Here is a 23,034-nt window from a genome sequence, read left to right on the forward strand (position 1 = left end):
TTGACAAAAACAATACAGATTACATGCTTCAATATCAGTTGGAAAATGTCCGTAATTATTTTCCATTTTATGAGGAGTGAGCAGTGATCATTTAAAACATAATTAAGGTTTTGATGTATGAAATTATCTTGGCAGACTTTCCAGATGTGCTCTGTGAACAGAATAACCATGCTTCAAACCTAGGATGAGGATATTTGAACAAAAGAACAATAGTTAAAATCAGTTCTCTCCCAGAAAATTCAGGAGGGGTTGGGGTTCCATAGCCAAGGTTAAAGATTAAGTGTAGCAGACATTCAGCTACAGTGGCGTAGAACCTGGGAAAGCCAGAACTCATCAAGACGGTCTTGTTTTTCTGGATCTTGCAAGTTTTTCAGCTTTACTAGAGTGTACCCTTCACTTTCTTGTTACTTTCAATAAGAAGTACGTTTCCCTTCTTGACAGGTCTCCACCTCACACAGGTTTTGGCCTTTGCAGGTTTTACTGTGTATTTGTTCTTCACCTCACAGTGCTTAGAGAAGAACCCCAAGCCCTGGGACTAGCATGTGTGGGAATAATAAAAAAGCCTGCATGGTTAGGGTGACTTCTGAATGATACACAGAAAAGCTACCAACTTTACTATTACCTTTAGCTTCATTTATTGAGCACCTTAAACTTAGCTTGGAGCTGCCACCTTAGACAAAGTACAAAGGCCAGCCCAGGAGATTTGAGGATGCGCCCATATGAAGTTTGGGTCACAGTTGTGAGTGCTGGACACACAGTATGCGTCTGGTAGGTGCTTTGTAGGAGGTATCGGGTGCTGTGAAACATGCCCAGGGTGGAAGGGTGAGAAAGACCTCCTTTCATTTTCTTGTTTTGGGAAAAATATTGTATTTTAGAGTAATTTTAGATTTATAGAAAAGTTTCAAAAGATAATACAGAGCTTCTACACAACCATCATCCAATTTTCCTTAATGTCAAAATAGCTGTTACCAGAGTATGTTTATAAAAATTAAGGAATTACTATGAGTGCATTGCTATTAACTAAACTCCAGACTTTATATGGATTTCATCTGTTTGAGAAGGGCCTCCTTGAAGTGACATCTCAGCCAGGAATTAAGTTTAGATTGGCAAACAGACTTGGGAGAATTTTAATAGGGAACAGGTTGTACTGAGGCCAAAGAACTGAAAGGGCTTTGGCCCATCCAAGGAAGAATAAGAAATGAATGTGGTTGGCACTTGGGAAAGAAGAGGAAGTGGGGCCAAGGAGACCCCTGTAGATAGACATCCCTTGATGGAGCCAGAGTTGACAGCCAGTGAGATGATCACTCTGCCACAGAAATGAAGAATAGTTGATAATACCAGTTCTGTCACTAAGACGTAGGAAAGGACATTTCACCGGACACAGGGAACAGATACCTCATCATGTCCAGGATGAGTTTCAGAATGTGAATGCTTACTCAGGAGAAAAGTGCCGTGCTGACGGCTTCTGCAGCTTAGTAGCATTCATCCTCAAGTCTAAGAAATAATGTAGAAATAAATACATTTTGTTGTTGTCGAGTCAAGCATGACTCATAGCGACCCTGTGAGCAAAAAGCATGAAACCTGCCTTTTTTAAAAAATTAATTTTAATGAAAGCTTACAGAGACTTTGGATTTCCATTCATTCATTGTTACACTTTTCTCCCTGCCCACTCCCCACCCCCAATTCACTCTCCTCTTTGAAAAGTAAAACTCTTGCATTGTTATACAATCCCTCCCCCCAAGTCCACTCCACTATGCTGCCTTCGTTCTGCACTGGACCCCTGTCATGACAATAATACCTAATCATATATCCCTTTTAAACAGTTCATCTGTTTCCATGCAGTATACATTATTTATCTCTCTTTCTCAGTCTCACCCCAACCCAACCGCTATGTCATTCCTCTTTTATAACAGTGGCATTATGCTGTATTTTTCTTTTTGTGACTGAGATATTTCACTCAGCATAATGTTCTCCAGAGTCAACCATTTTTAATATTATTGCATGAGTTCCTTGTTTTTCAATGCAGCATAGTATTCCATTGTGTTAATATATCACAGCTTCTCTATCCATTCGTTTGTTGATGGGCACTTGTTTCCAACTCCTAGCTATTGTGAACAAAGCCGTGATGAGCATGGGTGTGCATATATCTGCTTGGATATCAGTTATGGTCTCTTTAGGGTATATTCCCAGTAGTGGAATTTCTGGGTCAAATGGCATGTCTATTTCCATCTTTTTGAGAAAGCACCATACAGCCTTCCATAGTGGTTGCACCATTTTACACTCCCACCAACAGTGAATAAGGGTTCCAGCTTCTCCACAATCTTGCCAGCATTTATTGTTTGCTGTTCTGTTAAATTTTGTTATTCTTATTGGGTTGAGATGATATCTCATAGTTTTGATTTGCATCTCTCGTAGAGCTGGGGATTTTGAACATTTCTTCATGTGTTTATTTGCCATCTGAATGTCTTCTTTGGTCAAGTGTCTGTTCATATCCTATGCCCATTTTTCTATTGGGTTGTTTACCTTTATCTTGTTGTGGTGCTCAAGTATTTGATAAATTTTAGATATAAATCCCTTATCTGACATGTCATTACCAAATATTTTTTCCCAATCTGTGGCTTCCCTTTTTACCCTTTTGGAAAAGTTTTTGGATGTGCATAGAGATTTGATTCTTAGAAGGTCCCATTCATCTATTTTATCCTCTCCTGGTTGTAGATTTTTCAGGATGCTTGGAAGACTTTTTATTTTGTAGATTAGGACTTCTAGAGTTCCTCCAAGATTTTCTTTAATTAAGTTTATAGTCCTTGGTTTTAGTCCTAGGTCCATGATCCACGAAGCCTTTCTATTAACTATTGTAATTTATCAAATTTCATAGTTTCCAGAGGCTTCCAAAATACATTTAAAAAAATTTTAAAAATAAATAAATACATTTCGTTACCTTCGCTCTCCACATTTTTTGGTCTAGATAAGGTAATGAAATCTTAAAATTGAGTCACGTTAAGAGTTCTCTGGCAAGATGCTTTTCTAGATAATGCCAAGGCCAGTGTTGGTAAACATTGGCCTAACTCAATTTAGGTGATAGTGAAAGTATAAACCATGGATGAAACAATTAGACACACTAATAAATTATCAATTGCTATAACTGATTGATCTATCCATTCTGGAGATAAGCCTGGTGTTCAAGAAGTGATCAGGGCCACAATCTTATCACCCTTTGTTGCCAGAGTGGCTTATCATTGATGTTGGTGTCACAATTAAAAGTCCTCAGTTTCTGAAATATTTTGCAGGTTATGCAGTAGCCATGCATGTTTTCTGTTGCACCTGGAGTTTTTCAAAACTTTGAGAAGAGCTTTGTTCCCAGGAGTCTAGGTTTCAATGATATGCTTCTCCCGAATTTAGCAGAGATTGGATTAGAGGGAAGATACACAAGTATTTCAATATCCTCATTTACTCCTGATGAAACAGAAAAAAGGATATTGGAAAAGCAGAACTTACAGAAAAATATTAGAGCCTGTACTGAAGATGCAAAATGACATGTATAAAACCCATAAACAGCTCCATGTAGATTTTCATAAAATTTATTATTTCAAGCTTTCTTGGAGCTATTGTGTCTAACCTTGATTGGGGCTCTTGTTTTTATCACAAAAGAAAGCTGCTGTTAAGACATTTTGTTGTGTATTTGGCAATCACAGTCCAATGCCCTTAAACTATCCAGATGAGCCTCAACAGTAGTCTTTGATTGTTTGAGTTAGATGAGTAATAATTATCATCTACTTCCTGCATTTCTCACCAAATGACACTGGTGAGCTTCTTAGCACCACATTGACCAGTGACAGTGTGGCCCTGGCCACTTTAGCAGCAAAACCAGAGTTGTCTTCAGAACTGATGAATCGACCAGTTATTCCAGGTAGTGACTTTACAATTGACACATAAAGCCGGGACCTGTTAATATAATAGAGGAAACTCTATTAAGATGCTTAGTTGTGTCACCCATGTTTACAAGTTTGAAAAGGCAGGATTTAAGGCTGCTTCCATGTATAATACTTTGCTGTCTTCACTACACATATTCTGCAGACTGTTCATGACCTGGGTCTTAACAGTGTGTAGAAGAATTGACCCTTTGAGCCACTGCCAAACCATGCACATGAATCATGAGCCAGACCAGAACTTTTAATAGAGAAATTGTGTTCATGATCAAGACTGGGGGGGGGACACCCAAAACCCCCCCACCAAATTGTTGTTAAACTGGGATCTGGCAACATGAAATCATTGGTTGAAAATCATGTATGATTGTTTGGAGTTTATTATGAAATGCAGAATTCCTAAAGATGCACAGAATTCATGAAGTTTCTCGGTTTTCTTGCCAAAAGCCCCTGCTTGCCTATTGCAAAGTGATTACAAATCTCAGGTTGAGTTTGTGTTCCTCCAGGAACCTCACAAACCTTCTTATTTCTGTTGATCCCTTCACAGGATAGTTTAAAGTGATTCCCCCCCCCAATCTAATTTAGACACATCCTCAAAAAGATTGTTAGAAGCCATCATTTTGGCTGTCACTGTATTTAGGAGCATTTGAAGGTGTAGCCCACATCTGTTGCTAACTGTTCTTCCTCAGCAGTGCCAGACAAATGGGAAAACCTCGGGAGGTGCAGAAGCCCTGAGGATAGGGACCCCTTACATCTGTAGACCGTTCCTCAGTGGCTAGTGAGTCATTGTATATGCAACAGAGAGGTCTCTGAGTGTTTCCTGGGGCATTTCCAAAATGTAGATGGAAACTTATAGGACTATTTGTTCTTGATGCTATACTTTAAATGTTTATCTTATGAGTCAGTCCTTCACAGGATCCTAAGCCTTTTCTACTCTTTGTCGTATGCCTCCTGCTGCCTGCTTTTGCCTCAGCCTGCCTGTGTCTGTCTGCTCTGTTTGTCTGTTTACTTATGTCTTCTCTCTCTCTCTTGCTCTCTCTCTCTCTCCCCCCCTGATTTGTACACACGCCATATTTAAAAAAACATTGATAGTGAATCACTCAGCTCTTTTGTATTCAAACAAAGATCCTCACGTATTGGAAAGAAAAATTCTGCTTTCCAAACACATGATCCCCTCACTCCCCTTAGGTGTTTGTTGATGTGTGTGGCTAATCCAGACTCGGCATTTCACAGAGCATGAGGCAGAGTTTCCATTAAATGACAACATGTGTGTCTGTTTGCTCTTTCTTAGATGAAATCATGCACCAGGACATCGTTCCGCTCAGTGCTGCTGACATTAAAGACCAGTTGAAGAAGCGGTTTGCATACTTGTCTGGTGAGCTTGGGCAGTGAGGTGGGGGGGAGTTCAGGGTGGCGGGAGGAAAGCAGCATGCATGGGGCTCAGGCTTTGTTGGAGTTCCCCAAAAGTCTACTTTGATCTAGCCAGTCCTTGTGGGTTGTTAGGAATCAATTCATTTCACATGATTGGAACTTGGGAAAAGACATATGATGGGACACTTAGTCTAATTTTGATTTAACTTTAATGAGTCCCAGCAACTGCTTTCAGGGATGTAGGGATCTTTGTAAAACAGGGTGGCCCAGTACTGGTTGGCAAGAGTACAAGAAGCATTTTGCCTCAAGGTTGATGGCCATCAGAAAGAAAGATGGCAGAAAGAAAGATCAGCGTCTTAAAACAGATACAACCCCCACAGCGTGGTCTCTGGAAATCTCATGGTCTTTGGGGAATCTCTGTCTTCCCTCATAACTGATAAATGCTCGTCAGCACTAACCGTGGTAGCATCAGCCTCAGTTCTCCCGTTGTGTGCTAGCTATGGCTTTTCTGACTGAGAAGAGATCCAGTTTCTACTTGGGCCCTCTGCTAGGAGGATGTTCCAGAGTATCAGTGGTTGATGGGCAAGGAGCTGGGTGCCATCAGCAGTGCATTCAGCTGGGGGCAAGGTGTTCCCTGGTCTGAGGATGGCTCTACCTGCTTGTTGTCCTGAACTCCTTTCCAAGCTGCTGTTCCTCCTCATAGGTTCCATCTCTAGTCAACTGGGAGACCTTAAGCCCGGCACTGGGAAACCTGCAGAGATCATGACAGCTCTGTTGTATGGGTTCCATTGTGGTCCCTCATTTCCCAGCCCCGGGATGACGATGCCTTTGTAGTGAGACTTTGAAGGTCCTTCATTGGCTAACAGAACATAAGCACCAGCAGTTACACTACATTCAGTAGATTGTTCTGTGTCACTCACTCTTCCACATATTTTTTTTCACTGTTTATTTTTGTTGTTGAAAATATGCACAGCGCAGTATACACCAATAATTTCTACTAATACATAACTTTTTATCTGGCCGATCTTGGCTAGATCTATAGGCCAAGAATAATTTTAAAATATAGTGATGCTGAAGACTGTGACAGTGATGTGCCAATCGTGGTAATGGGTATCCATGGTGGACAGTGTTGGCTGGAGCTTCCCGACTAAATCAAGCCTGGAAGCTGGAGCGGCATCCACTTCCAAAATGGCTTGCCTCCGGAAACTCTGTACGAACAGTGCTCAGGCTGTTTGTTCATAGGGTCGCTATGAGTTGTCTACGACTCAACGGCATCAAAGAACAACAACAACAAAAACGTATTTATAAATGCAGCCTGTGTGCCTTTTGTGTTGTTGTTAAGTACTGTGGGAATCAACACATAACTGACCTTTCAGAGGCAGTAAATCACACAGGAGGAGATCGCATATCTTTCTACCATGGAGCAGCTGGTGGAATCAAACTGTGTGCCCTTGAGTTAACAGTGCAACTCCTTACCACTAGACCACCAATGCTTATGTCTGTGAGCTGTGTCCGTATACAGATAACCCAACTTAAGATGGGGCTCCCTCCTGAGAATTCCACCATAAATGAGTTTTGCCATCAGTCTAATGTTTCGTTTTCCCCTTGTGTTCATTATTATTATAATTTCTTATAATCCAATGTTTACCTTTGTTGGTTGGAAACATTGCATATAAACTTAGAGATACATTTTAATACATACATAAAACCTAAAGACACGAAAATTTTGTCTTGTGATGAAGAAGAGTGGGGCAGTGTTACTATTTTGTTATCTGTAGTAATAACTCCAGTTGTGGAAAGTTCTCAGGATATTAATGAGAATTGTCTGTGTGGTTGTTTTCTTTTTTTATCCCCCCTTCAAATATTCTGCAGTAATATCTCTCTGCTTATAGATTTTAACAAAGTAGTCAGTATTTGGGTCCATATTTTCAAACAACCAAATTCCTGATTTAGTTTAGGAAAAACTCCAGTCAATGCTTTTATTGTAAAAATTTTTGACAGTTTTTCTCCTTTCTTATTTCTTTCTTCAGCATTTTTTTACTTTTAAAAATTTATTAAGTCCTGGCCTGCCAGACCCCCTTCTTAATGATCTATGCACACCATGAGCTATGCACATCGCCAGTATAGATGGGTTTCCCACTAGTTTTTCTGACCAAATTCAATGATCATATCTACACAGTTTTCTTCTCATACCCCTTGAATGCCTTTCCCATACCTTTCTCTCAAAGATGCAATGTTCAGGTATCCTGATATTCATAAATCTAGTTCATCATAACTTTCCTTCATATGCCATAAATTGGAGACTGGGAAATAAATTGGATGCTGGGAAAGCCAGCATCTCTCTAATGGAGAAATCTCTCCAAAGTGAAAAAAAAAAAATCAAATACTTTCCAATAAATAGAGCAAAAGTATGGAAATAGCAATACTCCATTATAAAGGGAGCAATAGCATATTGTCACAGGCAGAAAACTTACAAGATCCAGAAAAACAAGGCAGTCATATTGAGGTCCAGCTTTGAGCAGTTTCACTGTCCATTCCTCTTCCTGTCAGCTGGGGAGGACGTCACTCGCGGCTGTTGGGTTGATTCTAATTTGGCAGCGAATCTCCATCAGGTTTCTGAGACTGTAAATCCTAAGAGGAGGAAATGGTCATCTTTCTCTGGTGGAGCCTCTTGTGGATTTGAAAAGCTACAGAGGCACATCCTTTAGGTTACAGCAGAATCCATGGTGCACTATGTCACCAGAGCTCCTGACAGAGGGCTTGTTGCAGTTAGGTGTCATCGAGTCAGCTTCAACTCATAGCAACCCCATGAACCACAGCCCTGTCCTGCGCCATCCTCAGCATCTCTGCCCTGCTCAGGCCCAGAACGTTAGTCACTGTGGCAGTCAATCCCGTTGAGAGTCTTCCTCTCCTTCTTTGACCCTCCACCTTTTGCAGCACAATGTCTTTTCCATGGTCTGGCCCCTCCAGTGCTAGGGAGGACCTCAAGCTCTTGGCCGTCAAGCCAGAGGCTACTCCTAGCTGACCCTCCAGTAGGTTTTTAGAGGCTGTACGTTGCATTGGAGTAGACTGCCCATCTTTCCTGCTTGGAGCAGCTGATGCATTTAAACCTCCAAAGAGATACCACTTTTGGGTTAGTAGCTCAACTCCCTTCCCAGTAGGCCACCAGAGATCCCCAAGGAGGACATAGCACCAAGAAAAATCCAAGAAGTGCAATTAATCAACATACTCAACTACTAACTGAAAGATTGTGGGTTAGACTTCACACAGAGGTACCTCAGAAGAAAGACCTGGTAATCCCTGAAAAACCAGCCATTGAAAAGTAGCCTGTGACACACAGTTCTACTCAGACGCACATGGGGTTAGGAATCAGGCTCAACTTGATAGCAACTGATTACTGGTGGTGGTTGCTGTTGTTGTTGTGTGCAGTCACGTTGGAACCAATGTGTAGCTGACCCTCCAGAGGGTTTGCAGAGGCAGTATATCGCATGAGAGGAGATTGCCTATTCTCCTACAGAGAAGCTGGTGAGTTCAAACCATGTGCCTTTGGGACTGCAGCACAGCTTCTTACACTAGGCCACTCCCATTACTCCCTCACTGTTGTTATGTGCCATGAAATTGGAACCGACTCATAGCTACCTCTCCAGCAGGTTTTCAGAGGCTATAAATCACATGAGACATGATTGATCATCTTTCTCCCCATGATGCTAGTGGATTTGAGCTGTTTGTCTTTGGGTTGGCAGAACAACTCCTTATGAATAAGCTGCCAGAGCTCCCTTTATAGACATTTTTCCAAAGTCCATTTTGATGTTCAACTACATGAGAAAATGAAGTGATTTTAGTATTTCCAACAATACTCTATTTTAAAATTTTATTTATTTATTTCTCCATTAAATCAGCCCGTTCCTCATAACACTCATTTTATTGTGGAATATCTGGGGCTTCTCTCTTCTGTTAATAAGTTGTCTCAGAGGCTCCACTTCTCTTGCTTAAAATGATGTGGCTGTTCTCTCCGATTCAGGTGTAGTCACATAAACCCCACAGACTAAAGCTTGCAGAATTTCTCTCCATTGACTCAGCTCACACTTCCGTTCAGGTCCCATGTGCCTGCTGAAGACTGGGCTGGGCTTGCCTGAGGCTCAGAGGTGCAGCTGCAGGAACGTGCAGCAACAGGCAAGTGAGGGGGAAGGAGCCTCTGCCTGGTCGTGCGTGGCCCAGGAGGGGCGGAAAGCTGGATGTTTTTGTCCACAGGTGCAAAAGGGAGAGATGTCAGCCTGCTAGCAAGGAAAAGAGGGACCAGGCTTATTAGATGGCGGCACAATGAGAAGCAAACGTCTGCACAGCTGATTTTTTTTCCCCTCTGATGGCTCACTGCCATTCCCAAGGCACATAGTTGGAATCCACCAGCTACTCTGCAGGAGAAAGATGGGCAGGCGTCTCTCATGTGATTCATGGCTTCTGAAAAAGAAGCACATGGTAAACAACCACAGTCGTCTTTACTAGTGTCTTTTCATATCCCCAACCTCTTTGCACCCTTTTAAGTAGTCCTGGCTTGAATACACTGACTAGCAAACTTAAGATTCTAGCTTTGAACTTTCCCCAGAACTTGCTCCAGAATCATACATTTTATTTCTTTCTTGACACTCCCCTTGCTTATTCTGCAGAATGCTATGCAGAGCCTCAGGATTTCCCTTTACCCCCCACATACTCTCCTCCTTGACGTGCAAACACCTACTCAGTTCTTCAGGGAAGCCTCAACCTATGAGCTGCTGGGAGCGGATTTTGTGTTCTTGCATAATTAAGGGTTCCATGGAGCTCTGGTGGCCTAGTTCTTAGGGAATTCTGCTCCTAATTCACGTGTGGCATCTGTTTGCCAGTTCGAAGCCACCAATGAGTCAGTGGGAGAAAAATGGACAATCACTTCCCATTTACAGCCTCTTGAATTCTTTCCAAAGGGTCAGCTGTGAGTTGGTTCTGACTCAACAGCAGTAACTTGCATTATTTTTTAAAATTGAGCATTCCAGTTAGTTGAGTTTGAGGTAGGGAGATTATCCTTGGTAGACTTGACCTATTCAAGTGAACCCTTAAAAGGAGTTGAGTTTTCCAGGCATGTGAGAGTCCAAGTGTAAAGGGGGAGTAGATATAGGGACATTCTCCATTGTTGACTTTGACGATGACAAACATGTAGATGACCTCTGGGAGTGGAGAGCGGTCTCCAATTGACAGCTAATGAAAAAGCAGAGCCTTTCGTTCTATTTTCAAGGAATGGAATTGTACCAACAAGGTGAATGAACTTGGAAGAGACTCTCAAGCCTCCTATGAGAACTCAGTCCCTATCAATACCCAATTTGTGCAATAGAGTCCCTTGGGAAGAGAATCCAGACCCGCAATCTTTTCTCCATCCATCTATATTGCCAGTGCCTAGGATTTTTGTTTTCTTGACGTTGAGATGCAATCCATATTGAAGTCTGAAATCTTTGATCTTCTGCATCAAGTTCAAGTCCTCCTCACTTTCAGCAAGCAAGGTTGTATCATCTGCGTAACGAAGGTTCCTGATGAGTCTCCCTCCAATCCTTATTCCATAATCTTCTTCATAGAGTTCAGCTTCTCAATCTTCTCTACCTGCAGATTAAATAAGTATGGAGAAAGGATAAAACCCTGATGCACATCTTTCCTAATTTTAAACCAAGCACTGTTCCCTTGCTTAGTTCCCACAACAGCCTCTTAGTTTAAGTATAGGTTTCACACAATCACAAGTAAATGTTCTGGGATTCACATTTTTCTCAATCTTAGTCATAATTTGTTATAATCCACACAGTCAAATGCCTTTGTATAGTTGATAAAGCACAAATAGACATTCTTCTTGTATTCTTTGCTTTCCGCTAGTATCCATCCAGCATCAGCAATGATTCTCCAGAGCCATGACCTCTTCTAAATCCATCTTTAACATCTGCTTTTGTAGGCAGTAGATCTGCTTCCTTCCATTTCTGCCTGAATCATCCATGCCAAAGGATGAGAGGGGCCTCATTAACATCAGGATCCAGATAGGTGTGCCTCTGCCATGTAGCAGTACAGAGCAGGGTTCTGAGAGAAGAATCTCGACTTATCCCTCAATGCTGCTTCTTGTTGCTGTATTTTCTTACAAGATGTTTAACTTTGGTATGCAAGATGCTCAACTTTGGTTTCTGTGAGGTTTAGATAATACTAAAGCATCTCTCTGGGGATCTTCCTCTTATTCACTGGCCCTGTCTTTACCATGATGGTTTTTATCCAGGGCCTTGTTTCTCCTGATAACGTGTCGGAAGTGTATGGTGTACAGTCTCACCATCCTTCCTTCTAAGGCGCATTTGGCACCTCTTCTTCTAAAACAGCTTGGGTAATGCATGATACAGTCAGTCTTCTTTGCCAACATCACAATTCAAAGGCATCCATCTGTTGTTCTTTGTCCTCCTCCTCAAAAGGTAGGAAGGTCTAAATGTCTTGAGGCCTGGCACAGCAGGTGCTCAGTAAGTGTTAAATGTCACTAGCACATCATCAGGCTCTGAGAGGTGAGGACAGCAGTGGTTTTCCCTTAACACCTGTAGGCTTTCAATCATCTCACTGTCACATCAGATCTTTTTTTTTATTTATTTAATTTTTATTTTTATTGTATTATTTTTATGTGTACCATCAAGTCAGATCTAACTGGTACAGGAGGAGATTGCCCCCTCCTTCTCCAGCAAAGCATCTGGTGGGCACATCAGATCTTTTAATGAGTGATGAGTACAGCAGGGGGTTTGGAAGACTGATAAGAGGTAATCCTTTTACGCAGTTGAATTCCAGTCTATTTGGAGTAAGAAATCTCAAATCCTAGACCTTCAGAATAAATAGTTACAAAGCCACATGAGCTAGATCTTTATATCTTTCTGTCTGCTGTCAATTCAGACGTGATCATAGCTGACCCTCCCTTAGGTTTCCAAGGCTGTAAATCTCATGGAGGAGTTTGCTCGTCTTTCTCCCATGGAGCTCCTGGCCAGTTGGAACCACCAGAGAGCTGTGGCCGACTTCTTACAGACTATGCCACCAGAAGTCTCCTTCAAAACCATGTGATACTAACTGCAAACCCAATAAAAGTTCCCTGGGGTTGGGGAGTTGAGGAGTGGAGGGTGGGGAGATTCACTGGAAGGTTCAGCAGAGGTTCCTGGGAAGAAGTAGAACTTGGGATTGCTATTGAACACTGGACAGCACCTGAGTGTGCTGAAGAGAGGTAAAAGGCATATCACCAGTGAGTTTCTACATTGAAATGATTTACATTTTTAAAACAATGCCAGTTTTTATCACCTCTCTTTTCATACTGTTATGTTTTTCTTCCTTCAAGGCCATATGCACTTCAGATTATTTTTTAGTGTATATTAAAATATACATACATACATACATAAACAACATAGAGCTCAGTGGGCTAGTGGACAGAAAGTGATGCTACCAAGCCAAAGGTGGGTGATTTTAATCTGAAGCACTCAAACCTGGTTTAAATTGGTTTTGGTCAAACATTCTTCTAAGTGGTATAGTATTGGTCTGTCTATTTGCTGTACAGAGGTAACTTGTGGTTGCTGGGATGCTAAACACTATGACACTGATGTGTCAAATGCTATAATGGTTACCCGTGGTTGACAGTGTTTGGTGGCACTCCCTGATTAAAACAAGCTTGGAAGCAGGAGTGGCATCCACTTTCGAAATAGCTTGCCTCCGGTAACCCTATGAACTTGGAGAAATGAAGAAGGTTATACAAGTGTTCAGGTCTTTGGAAGCAACCGAAGTGCCCATCAGCAAACGAATGGATAGAGATGCTGTGGTATATTGACACAATGAAATACTGTGCTGCATTGAAAAACAGGAACTCATGCAATATTATTAAAAATGGGGACCCTGGAGGACATTATGCTGAGTGAAATATCTCAGTTACAAAAGGACAAGTACTGCATGGTTCCTCTGTTGTAAAACAGGACTGACCTTTGGGTTGCAGAGAGACTGAGAAAGATGGGTTCAATAATGTATACTGCATTGAAACAGATGAAGGAGAAAACTGTTTAAGAGGGATATGTGATTAGGTATTTTTGTCATGACAGGACTCCAGAGTGAAGGCTGCATAGTAGCGTGGACCTCAGGGGAGGGATTGTAAAACAGTGAAAGAATTTTACTTTTCCAGGAGGATAGTGTACTAGGAGGGAGGGTTGGGAGGGGAGAAATGTGGAACAATGAATGACTGGAAATCCAAAGTCTCTGTAAATTTTCATTGAAATTAATAATAAATTTAAAACAGAAAAGAAACTCAAAGGAAAAAAAAACAAGTGTTCAGGTCTTTCGTTCATAGGCTCACTATGAGTCATCTATGACTCGACAACACTTAACAACATATTAAAATAGATATGGTGCTAGATGTTGGATGAGCATAAAAATAGTGGCAAGTTCTTGATCCAGCTGATAACCAGGAGTGTGCACAATGGGAAAGACAGATTCGGCATCAAACCATAAGACAGAATAGGTATAATCAGTGCCAGTAGATAAAAGTGGAGTGCTGTAGGAAGAAACGTTAAACAGCCGAGTTGTTGTGTGCCATCAAGTCAGAGCTGACCCTCCAGACGGTTTTCAGAGGCAGTGAATCACATAGCAGTTGTTACCAATCTTTCTCCCCCAGAGCAGCCTAAATTCAAACCTCATGCCTTTGGCTTGACAGTGCAGCTCCTACCACTAACTCATTTGAGCTCTCTTCTAGAAATACATAAAATTGTGGTGGTCTCTGCTCCCCAGGATTCCAGAATCGAAATTGTTTTGTACTGCAGACTCATACCCAGTGAAACAAATTCCATTCCTTTTTCTCAGTTCCTCAAGAATTCTTCAACAGATTGAACAAATAAGCATTTGAGTTTTCACTGTGTGTATATTTTATTATTACTTTGATATGTGTTTACCACCATTCTCTGTTTCGTAGAGGACTCAAGAGAGTTTCTCTGTTACCCAAAGCACTACACACCATCACATCATATCACCATCACTGCCACCCTCAGGAGCAGCCCCGTGATCAAGATTCTGGTCAAGTTCTGCAGTGCCCTTGACCAGGCCATTTGGCCTCTCCTGTTTCATTAATCTGTAAAGTGAGGCTGTCTGTCCTACTGCCTACATCACTGAGTTGGGACAGTTAAATGAATTCAAATAAATAAGGTGTGTGAAGATGCTTTAGTAAATTACTAACAGCTAGTTCAGAGTTTCTCAGCTTTGCTACTGTTGACATGGTGGGCTGGGTCATACTCTGTCAGAGGGACTTTCCTGTGTTGTAGGATATTTCGAGCAGCTCCCCACTAGATGTCATTAGCACACACCTCTTCGCCAGTTGTGATAACTATGTGCCCAGACATCAACAAATTTCTTCTGTTGACAGAATCACCCCTGGTAAGGAACTACAGGCTTCAACAAAGGGGGAAATGGTCTTTTGTGCCTAGCTGAAGCCTGCATCATAAGCAGGTGGCCAGTTTTGCAACTTTTCAAACTTACGAACTCTGGGTAGCGCAGGTTTTATGAGGTGGTTGATGACAGGCTACCATTGTAAATTTCTTATTAAGATTTTCCACCCACCTAGTCATTTTCTTATCTAGCAGGACTTGTTTGCTTTTTTGCCTTTGAGCTCTGTGAGTTTTGTTTGTTTTTTTAGCTCATTTGTCCAACCAGTTTTCCTCTATTTACCTGAGTGTGTAAAGAAGCCAAATAAAGACTTCAGCTGGTAACTGAAAAGGTCAGCAGTGTGAGCTTAGTCGCTGCTCCATGGAGAAGCAGGAGGCAGGCCGGTTCTGTAAAGCTTTATAGCTGTGCACACCCTGTGGACAGTTCTACTTGTTTTTGAGTGCCATCAAATTGACTGTGACCTTGTGAACAATAGATCGAAACCTTATCCTAACCTGCACCAGCCTCATGATCTCTGCCACGCTCAAGCCCATTGTTGCAGTTTAATCATGCCATTGACTGTGAATTGAAGATCATGATAATTGTAATGTTGCAGTATTTATACTATTGAGAGAATGACCTTTGGTATAAGAAGAAGCAGCTGTGCTGCAATCCCAAAGGCATGCAGTTTGAGGCCACCAGCTGCTCCACCGGAAGAGGATGGGCATTCTCTTCCTGTGTGAATAACAGCCTCTGAAAACCCACTGAAGGGGAGCTTCTGACTGACTCAATGATACACAACAAAAATTACTGCAGTGATTTTGGTGTTAGGCTTCAGAGACAGGATACTCATCTTGCTCTACACGTGATGGCCTCATGAGAGACTGGAATGAAATGAGTCTGAATTCATTTATATCATTTTATTCACACAAATTCAAATTTTCTTTCAAAATTGTTACCTTAGCAGCCCATACCCATCGACCAGTTATAATGCCATACATTAAAACAATAACATTCTTTTCAAATATAATAACACTATATATATTTTATAAATATAATAAATATATAAATAAAATATATAAAAATATATCTTTATATTACATAGAATTATATATTATATATAAAAATATATATTTATTACATATATAAATATGTATATATTTTTTCTTTTTGAATTCTATCACCAGTGACATTGAGTCATATTGTATTTGCTGACCAAAAAGGTAGTATGATTCACTTTTGCTCTGCTCAGGCAGGTGTTACAAAGCTGCTTTAATTTTGCCAAGAGCAGTGCACAGAGGTACCCTTTACTCCATCAAAAAGCATCCTACTCATATGCACACAGCCCTAACTCCACAAGTCACCAAACCTGAGATGCAGAAATAAGTGCCTGGAGACATCCTTACTCTGTAAGCAAGTCTCCTGCCCAGAGACACTGAACTTCCTTGCTCTCTGTGCTGAGAAGCTCTCCAGTCTGTCTACTGCCAGAACCTTGGTCTGATATCTCTGCTGCCACCATTTCATTTCCCTGCTCTTTGTCATCTGTCATGAATATTACAGTTCTCTGTCTCCTGAACCAAGGAAGTTCTCGTGCAGGAATCCACAGCCCAAAGGACATGAATGCTTATTATTCCATAGACTGCCAGGAAAACAAACAGATGTATCCTGGAGAACGTGAGGCCAGGGTGCTCCTTGGAGGCAAGAATGGCAAAGCTTTGTCGCACATACTTTGGACATGTTATTATTTCTGTTTTGTTTTTTGAGATGTTATTGCTTACTGTTGAGTCACACTGACCCATGGCTCCCCCTCCAGCGGATTTTCAGAGGCAGTTAATTGCATAGGAGGAGATTGACCATCTTTCTCCCACACAGTGGGTTTGAACCACATGGTGGACTTGAACCATGTGCCTTTGGGTTGCCAGCACAACTCATTACCACTAGACATCCAGAGCTCCCTGAAGATGCTGTTAGTAGAGGCTCTTCTTATTCCCTGGAAAAGGACATCATGCTTGGAAAGGTGGAAGATCAACAAAAAAGAGGAAGACCCTCAACCAGATGGATTGATTAGCAGTGGGCTCAAATGTGTTGGGGGTGATAAGATTGGTGCAGAATAGGATAGGGTTCAGATCTATTGTACCTGTGAGTCGTATTTGACTTGACAGCACTTAATAACATTCCAATGATTAAAAATCTCTGATGAGAAAAACTGGATGAATTATGTATACTGCATTGAAACCAATGAGGAAGAGAACAGTTTAAAAGCAGTATATTTTAGGGCATTTTGATTATCATAAGAGTCTGGAATGAAGGTTGCAGAGTGGGGTATACTCGGGGTGGGGGTGTGGGGGTGCGGGGGGATTGTGTACCAATGACGGAATCTTTCTTTTACTTTTCAAAGAGAAGAGCGAACTGGGGCTGGGGGTGGGGTGGGTGGGGAGAAAAGTGCAAAAATGAATGAATGGAAATCCAAAATCTCTGTAAATGTTCATTGAAATTAATAAAAAAAATTAAAAAATCTCTGACGGTGTAGTACGTTACTGGTTGCACTGATAAATAAAAGTTTAGTGTTTTGAATCTACCAGCTCTTCTGCAAAGGAAAGGGCTGTTCCTCTCTTAAAGATTTAAAACTTGGTGGAAGTTCACTATCAACATCAGTCACTGGTAAATGTTACAAAGGCAGTGACTAGAAGGGTCACAGAAATAATTCACTGGACTACGTCACTTTTAACAGCTTAACTGCAGATTACTTTTTCTTTTTTATAAAACAGTTTTCAACAGATGAGTATTTGCAATTGCCAGTATGTGTTTTAAGAGAAATATCTTTGGTAAATACCAAAGAACGGTTCCAGAAAATTCGTGAGCTGTGGTGTCTCTGAGTAAGTTTATAGTTTCACAAAGATAACCCCTTTTTATTTAATCAGCAGAGCCTCTGCGTATTACACATGGTTAACTTGCTCAGCTATTGACTAAAAGGTTGGAGGTTCAAGCCTACCAAGGGTCTTTGAAGAAAGACTAGGCAGGCTACTTCTGTAAAATCAACCCTAGGAGCAGAGCACAGTCTCCTCTGCCACACGTGGGTTTGCTGTGAGTCAGAAATGACTTGGCAGCATCTTTCATTTTTTTAATTAGTAAACATTCAGTAGAAGAAGACTGAGTCACTGGATCCTGAAATTACTTCTTGCCTTACTATGTATAGGCTTTCTTGAGAGAAAAGAAATTTACTTGATTATTAAAGAAACACACAAATCATAGCTTGGACACGTTTAATAAATATGATTGGACTTTGACTTTGGCATATGTTGCCTTTGGTGGTGGACTTTATAGCTATGAGAGAATGCAGAGTGAAAACCACATGTGAGAAGCTCTCTGTGTTAAGAGTCTGCTTATAAGAACTTCTTTGGATAAAGGAAAATTAAACCAAAATTACACGACTCTTATATGTACCAAGTGCCCCATATGCTCTCTCTCAGTAGATGAACTATTTTTCATTTGTCACCATTGCCCAGTGACTGGGGCAACAGTTTTAGGTGTGTCGGAGACAGTGAGATTGGCACAGGATAGAGCAGGGTTCAGGACTGTTACACATATGGTCACTATGAGTCGCAGGCAACTCATTGGTATATAATAACAACACATAACAGCAACCACCACCACCCTGGATGTCTGCCAACATCCTTAAAATTGGACTGGTTAACCAGATAAACAAAAACTGGATGCCTTTTGCAAGTTTTAAAGTTACTTTTGGTTCTTGTTGGCATTTACTGAACCCTTCCTCCTCTAAGTTTTCCTCCCTGCCTGACCAGAGTGGCAGTTCTTTGAGATACTCATTAAGAGTCTCACTTTGTCAGGCAGGCAAAGTAAATGCAGCTGGATCAAGTTCTTCCTTTGAAAAGATTCCTTCCAAAGTGCTTTTAATTCATCACTCATTTTCTTTCCTTCCACCTCCACACAGGTATTTCCCCCCATTAATACTTGTTTTCATTTGCCAGTAATTACCAAAACCTGTTCCTAGCTGCCATCATCATTCCCTTGCCTGGTTGGTTGAAATTTCCTGTAGGTGTGAGGCAGCTGCATCGGTCCAGTGTTCTGATTATGACCCGTCTTCCACCAAAAGAAGTGTGGTCATCTTTTTGGCTCTTACCGACTTAAAATACTTGGAGAGGTTGGGTTTTGTGACATAGTTAAGCCAACTTTAAATTAGGCTCTTTGCTTTGACAATTACTGCAGAGAAGAGTTGACAAATTGCTGTGGTGGTGTAATTGCTGCCTTCATTTGCCATATCGCCTGGTGTCTCTATCAAGCAGCTATCTGTTGGGTTCTAAGAAAGACAAGGTTGTTCTTTTTTTCCATGATCATAATCTGAAATAGAAGGCTTATGAAAATTAGTCTTTTATTTTTTGTGTATATTTTATTTTTCTGGGCTTTTTAATTAAGATTTTAGCAAAAGTTTACAGAAAACTTGGATTACCGTTCATTCATTGTTGCACATTTTCCTCTCTACCCTGCACCAGTTTGCTTTTCTCTTTTAAAAATTTCTTTCATTGCTGCACAATCCCCCCCCCCAGTCCACTTTACTATGCACCTCTTATTCTGGACTGTTGTCATGCAAATAATACCTGATCATATATTCCATTTAAACAGTTCTTTCCCTCATCTATTTCACTGCAATGTACCTTATTTATCTCCTTTTCTTAGTTTCCCTCCAACCTCCATGCCAGTCCTGTTTTATAACAGTGGCATTATGCAGTATTTGTCCTTTTGTGACTGAGATATTTCACTCAGCATCATGTCCTCCAGGGTCATCCATTTTGTATAATATTTCATGAGTTCCTTGTTTTGCAGTGTTTCATTTGTTGATGGACATTTGTGTTGTTTCCATCTCCTAGCTATTGTGAACAATGCAGCCATAAACATAGGTGTGCAGAAAGTAATCTTTTTCCAATCACCTAAAACCAGAATGAGAGAAATTATAATTGAGGAACCTAGGACCAAAAGGGTATTTGAAAAAGAGAAAGAGGAGTAGAAATCTTTATTTTGATAAAATTTATAACATAAAATTTACCTTTTAAACTAAGGGTGCATTTTAGTGGCACTGAGTGCATTTACAGTATTATTCAATGGTTGTTTATATCTTAGAGTTGAAACTGCCTCATATTTGACCCTCCAGCAGGTCTTTCAGAGGCAATAAAACGCACCACAAAAGGAGATTACCCATCTTTTCCCCACTGAGCAGCGGGTGGATTCAAACCATGAACCTTTGAGTTGGAAGCCCAACTCCTTACCACTAAGCTACCAGAGCTTCCTATTTAACTATTACCTCCATATATTCCAAATTTTTTTCATAACCCAGATAGAAACTCTGTCTCTATGAGCAGTAAGTACCCATTTATCCAGTCCCTTCTGTAACCCTCAACTAGATTCTAATTTATGACCACCCTTTGTCGGGTTCCAGAGGCTGTGAAGCTTCCTGAGAGGAAGCTGCCCGTCTTCCTGCTGCACAGTGGCCGGTGGACTTGAACCGATGGCCTTTTGGTTAGCAGCCCAACACGTGAGATGCCATGCCATAAAGGGCTCCTTATCCCCCCTTAGTCTACTTTCTGTCTTGGTTTTTGCCTATTCTAGTTAATTTATGTATGTGGAATCATACAGTTATTTTGTGTTTGACTTAAAATACTTAATAGCAAAGCCCTTCTTTGAACAAAATTTAAAATAGGGCTGCAAATATAAGCACTAAGGAGCAGTGCTGCAATCTCAAAGGTACATAGTTCAAATCTACCAGCTACTCCATGGGAGAAGGATGAGCAATCTCCTCTTGTGTGATTAAATTGCCTCTGAAAACCTGCCAGAGGGTCAGATCTGGGTCGGTTAGTACTTGACGGTACTCAACAACAACAGACATTTTACGCATTGGAAAATAGCAATAATATGTTCTGAACTTTATTTCCATTTCTGCATTTTATTTCCATTTCTCATCGTTGCTTGTAAAACAAGTATAGTATCTTTCTCCCACAGTCCTAATGAGTTACTTCAAAACTTTGCTTTTTTGCAGACAGAGACATTATATCAGAGGTGTTTTGGTGCATCTGGTTCTACATCCAATCTTTCAGTAACCAAGTTACTTCCTCTCACTTTCTAAGCTTGTCATGGTCCCAGAGACTCTCAGATGTCTTGAGATAGAAAAGGTTTAAAATAAAAATAAATTGCAATAGAGTTGCTTCTGACTCATAGCAACCTTCTCCCAGTTTCTGAGGCTGTAAGTCTTTACAGGAAGGAATTGCCCGTCTACCTCCTGAGGAGCCCAACAGGTAACCCATTATGTCTCCAAGAAAAGGCTCATGCGATCTGTCTCAAACTCCCATCTCAATGACTCCTCCTTAACATCAGGTTGGTGCTGGCTCATAGCCGACCCTTCAGTGGGTTCTGAAAGGCTGTAATTCACACCAGAAGTGATTACTCATCTTTTTCCCGTGGAGCCACAGATGACTTCAAACCACATGAGAAGCACGATCTTTGGGTCAGCATTGTAACTCTCTACAGACTAGGCCACCAGAGCCCCCTCTGGCTCACTGAGCAGGGCCATAGAATATTTGGTAGTTTGAAGGTACATCTTCTTTGGAAGGTGGGTCATAAGACCAGTCTTCTCAGACTACATGGTTCTTTTCACAGAAGAATACTGTTAATCATTTTGTTCTTTCTAGTTTACTCAAAAGGAGCTCAGACGGCATCGTGTGATACATGTTCCACTACTAACCAAAAGATCAACAGTTCACGTTACCAGCTGTTTCGTAGAAGAAAGATAGGCTGGCTGCTCTTGTAAACATGAACAGCCTTGGTAATCTAATGGCCGGTTTCCATGGGTGGAAATGGGCTTGACCGCGATGAGTTAGTTGGGTTTAAGTTTGCTCCCTTCCCCAATAGTTTTATCTCAAAATCCTCCCTGCTGCACTTTCTTCTTTTTATTTTGTTTTTCATTTAACCTGTGGTGTTATTTTGTTGGTAGGTACTTTTGAATGAGTCCCCACATGCAAGTGACATTGTATACAACAATAACTGCACAGCCATGTGCTACCTTGACGATTATTTCTGTGTCCAAGGCCATGGCTGTCACTTCTGTGCCATTGTTTCTTATTAAGGGTCTTGTTTTGTTTTGCTGACCCTCTGCTCACCTCTTTTTGTAGTGAACTTAAGCTTTTATACTGTTGTTATTGTGTACTGTCTGAACCAACTCACAGCTGACCCTCCTGCAGGTTTTCAAAGGCAGTACACCATGTGTGAGAGTGCTCATTTTTCTTCAGTGGAGCAGTAGGTGGATTTCAACTGTGTGCCTTTGGGTTGGCATTGCACCTCCTTACCACTAAACCACCAGAGCTCCCCAAGCTTTTGTGTGACAGAATTGAAATTCTCAGTATTGTGAGAGGAATCTGTATTAGTGTCCTACATATACCACAAAGTAGGTAACTTATAAGAACAGAAATTTGTCATCTTACAGTTGTAGGGGCTTTATTGTTGTTGTTATGGACTGCCAAGTTGGAATCAACCCATGACTGGTCCTCCACTGTTTCCAGGGGCAGTAAATTGTGTGGGAGGAGATTGCCCATACTTCTTCCACAGAGCATCAGGTGTATTCTGACAGAGTGCCTCTGGGTTGTCAGCACAGCTTTATCTCCAAGCAACCAGAGCTGTCATTGTAGATACCAGCAGGCATTAGCCAGCTTGGTTTCTGAAGGCTCTGAGGGAAAATTGATAACTCTCTCTTAGCCACTGACAACTGGCTTTTAGATCAGACCAGTCTCTGCCTTCATTTAACCATTGTTTCCTCTGTCTCTTCTTTTATAAAGAGGTTACTGCTGCTGTGTGCCATTGACTTAGAACTGACCCAGAGCTGATCCTCCAGCAGGTTCTCATAGATAGACAGTACATCACATATGAGATTACCCTTCTCCTGCTTAGCAACTGGTGGATTTGAACTGCATACGTTTAGGATTGCAGCACACCTTCCAACCACTTGGCTACTAGAGCTCCCTATAGGACACTACTCAGATTCCTGTAGCTCTGGTGGCATAGGCTCTAGGGAGGTGTGCTGCTAACCCAAACGTGGTGTCTCTCGGTTGGTTGTGACTCTACCACAGTGAATGAGTGAGTGACTCACTCAGATTAGGACCCGCCCAACTCCATTAAGACTTCTTGTTAATTGATCCGATAGTGGTTTAAAGGTCCTATATCCATACAAAATCAATGACTTATTCATTGCAAATACATTTTATAAGAGACACAAACGCAGGTTATACACATGGACTTCACCTGATGGTATGCATAGGAATCAGAT

General features: G+C 41.3%; 1 protein-coding gene across 1 annotated transcript in view; it reads left to right on the plus strand.

The window, feature by feature from the left end:
• MCF2L (MCF.2 cell line derived transforming sequence-like) overlaps window positions 1–23,034 on the plus strand; it is a 296,792-nt gene that overhangs the window by 130,884 nt on the left and 142,874 nt on the right. The window contains exon 2 of the mRNA XM_006883804.1: window positions 5,215–5,298. Coding sequence (XP_006883866.1) covers window positions 5,215–5,298 — 84 coding nt within the window. The remainder of the gene's footprint in view (window positions 1–5,214; window positions 5,299–23,034) is intronic.

Source organism: Elephantulus edwardii, unplaced genomic scaffold, assembly GCF_000299155.1.
Source record: "Elephantulus edwardii isolate Elephantulus edwardi_28Jun2011 unplaced genomic scaffold, EleEdw1.0 scaffold00030, whole genome shotgun sequence".
In the NCBI taxonomy this organism is placed as follows: domain Eukaryota; kingdom Metazoa; phylum Chordata; class Mammalia; order Macroscelidea; family Macroscelididae; genus Elephantulus; species Elephantulus edwardii.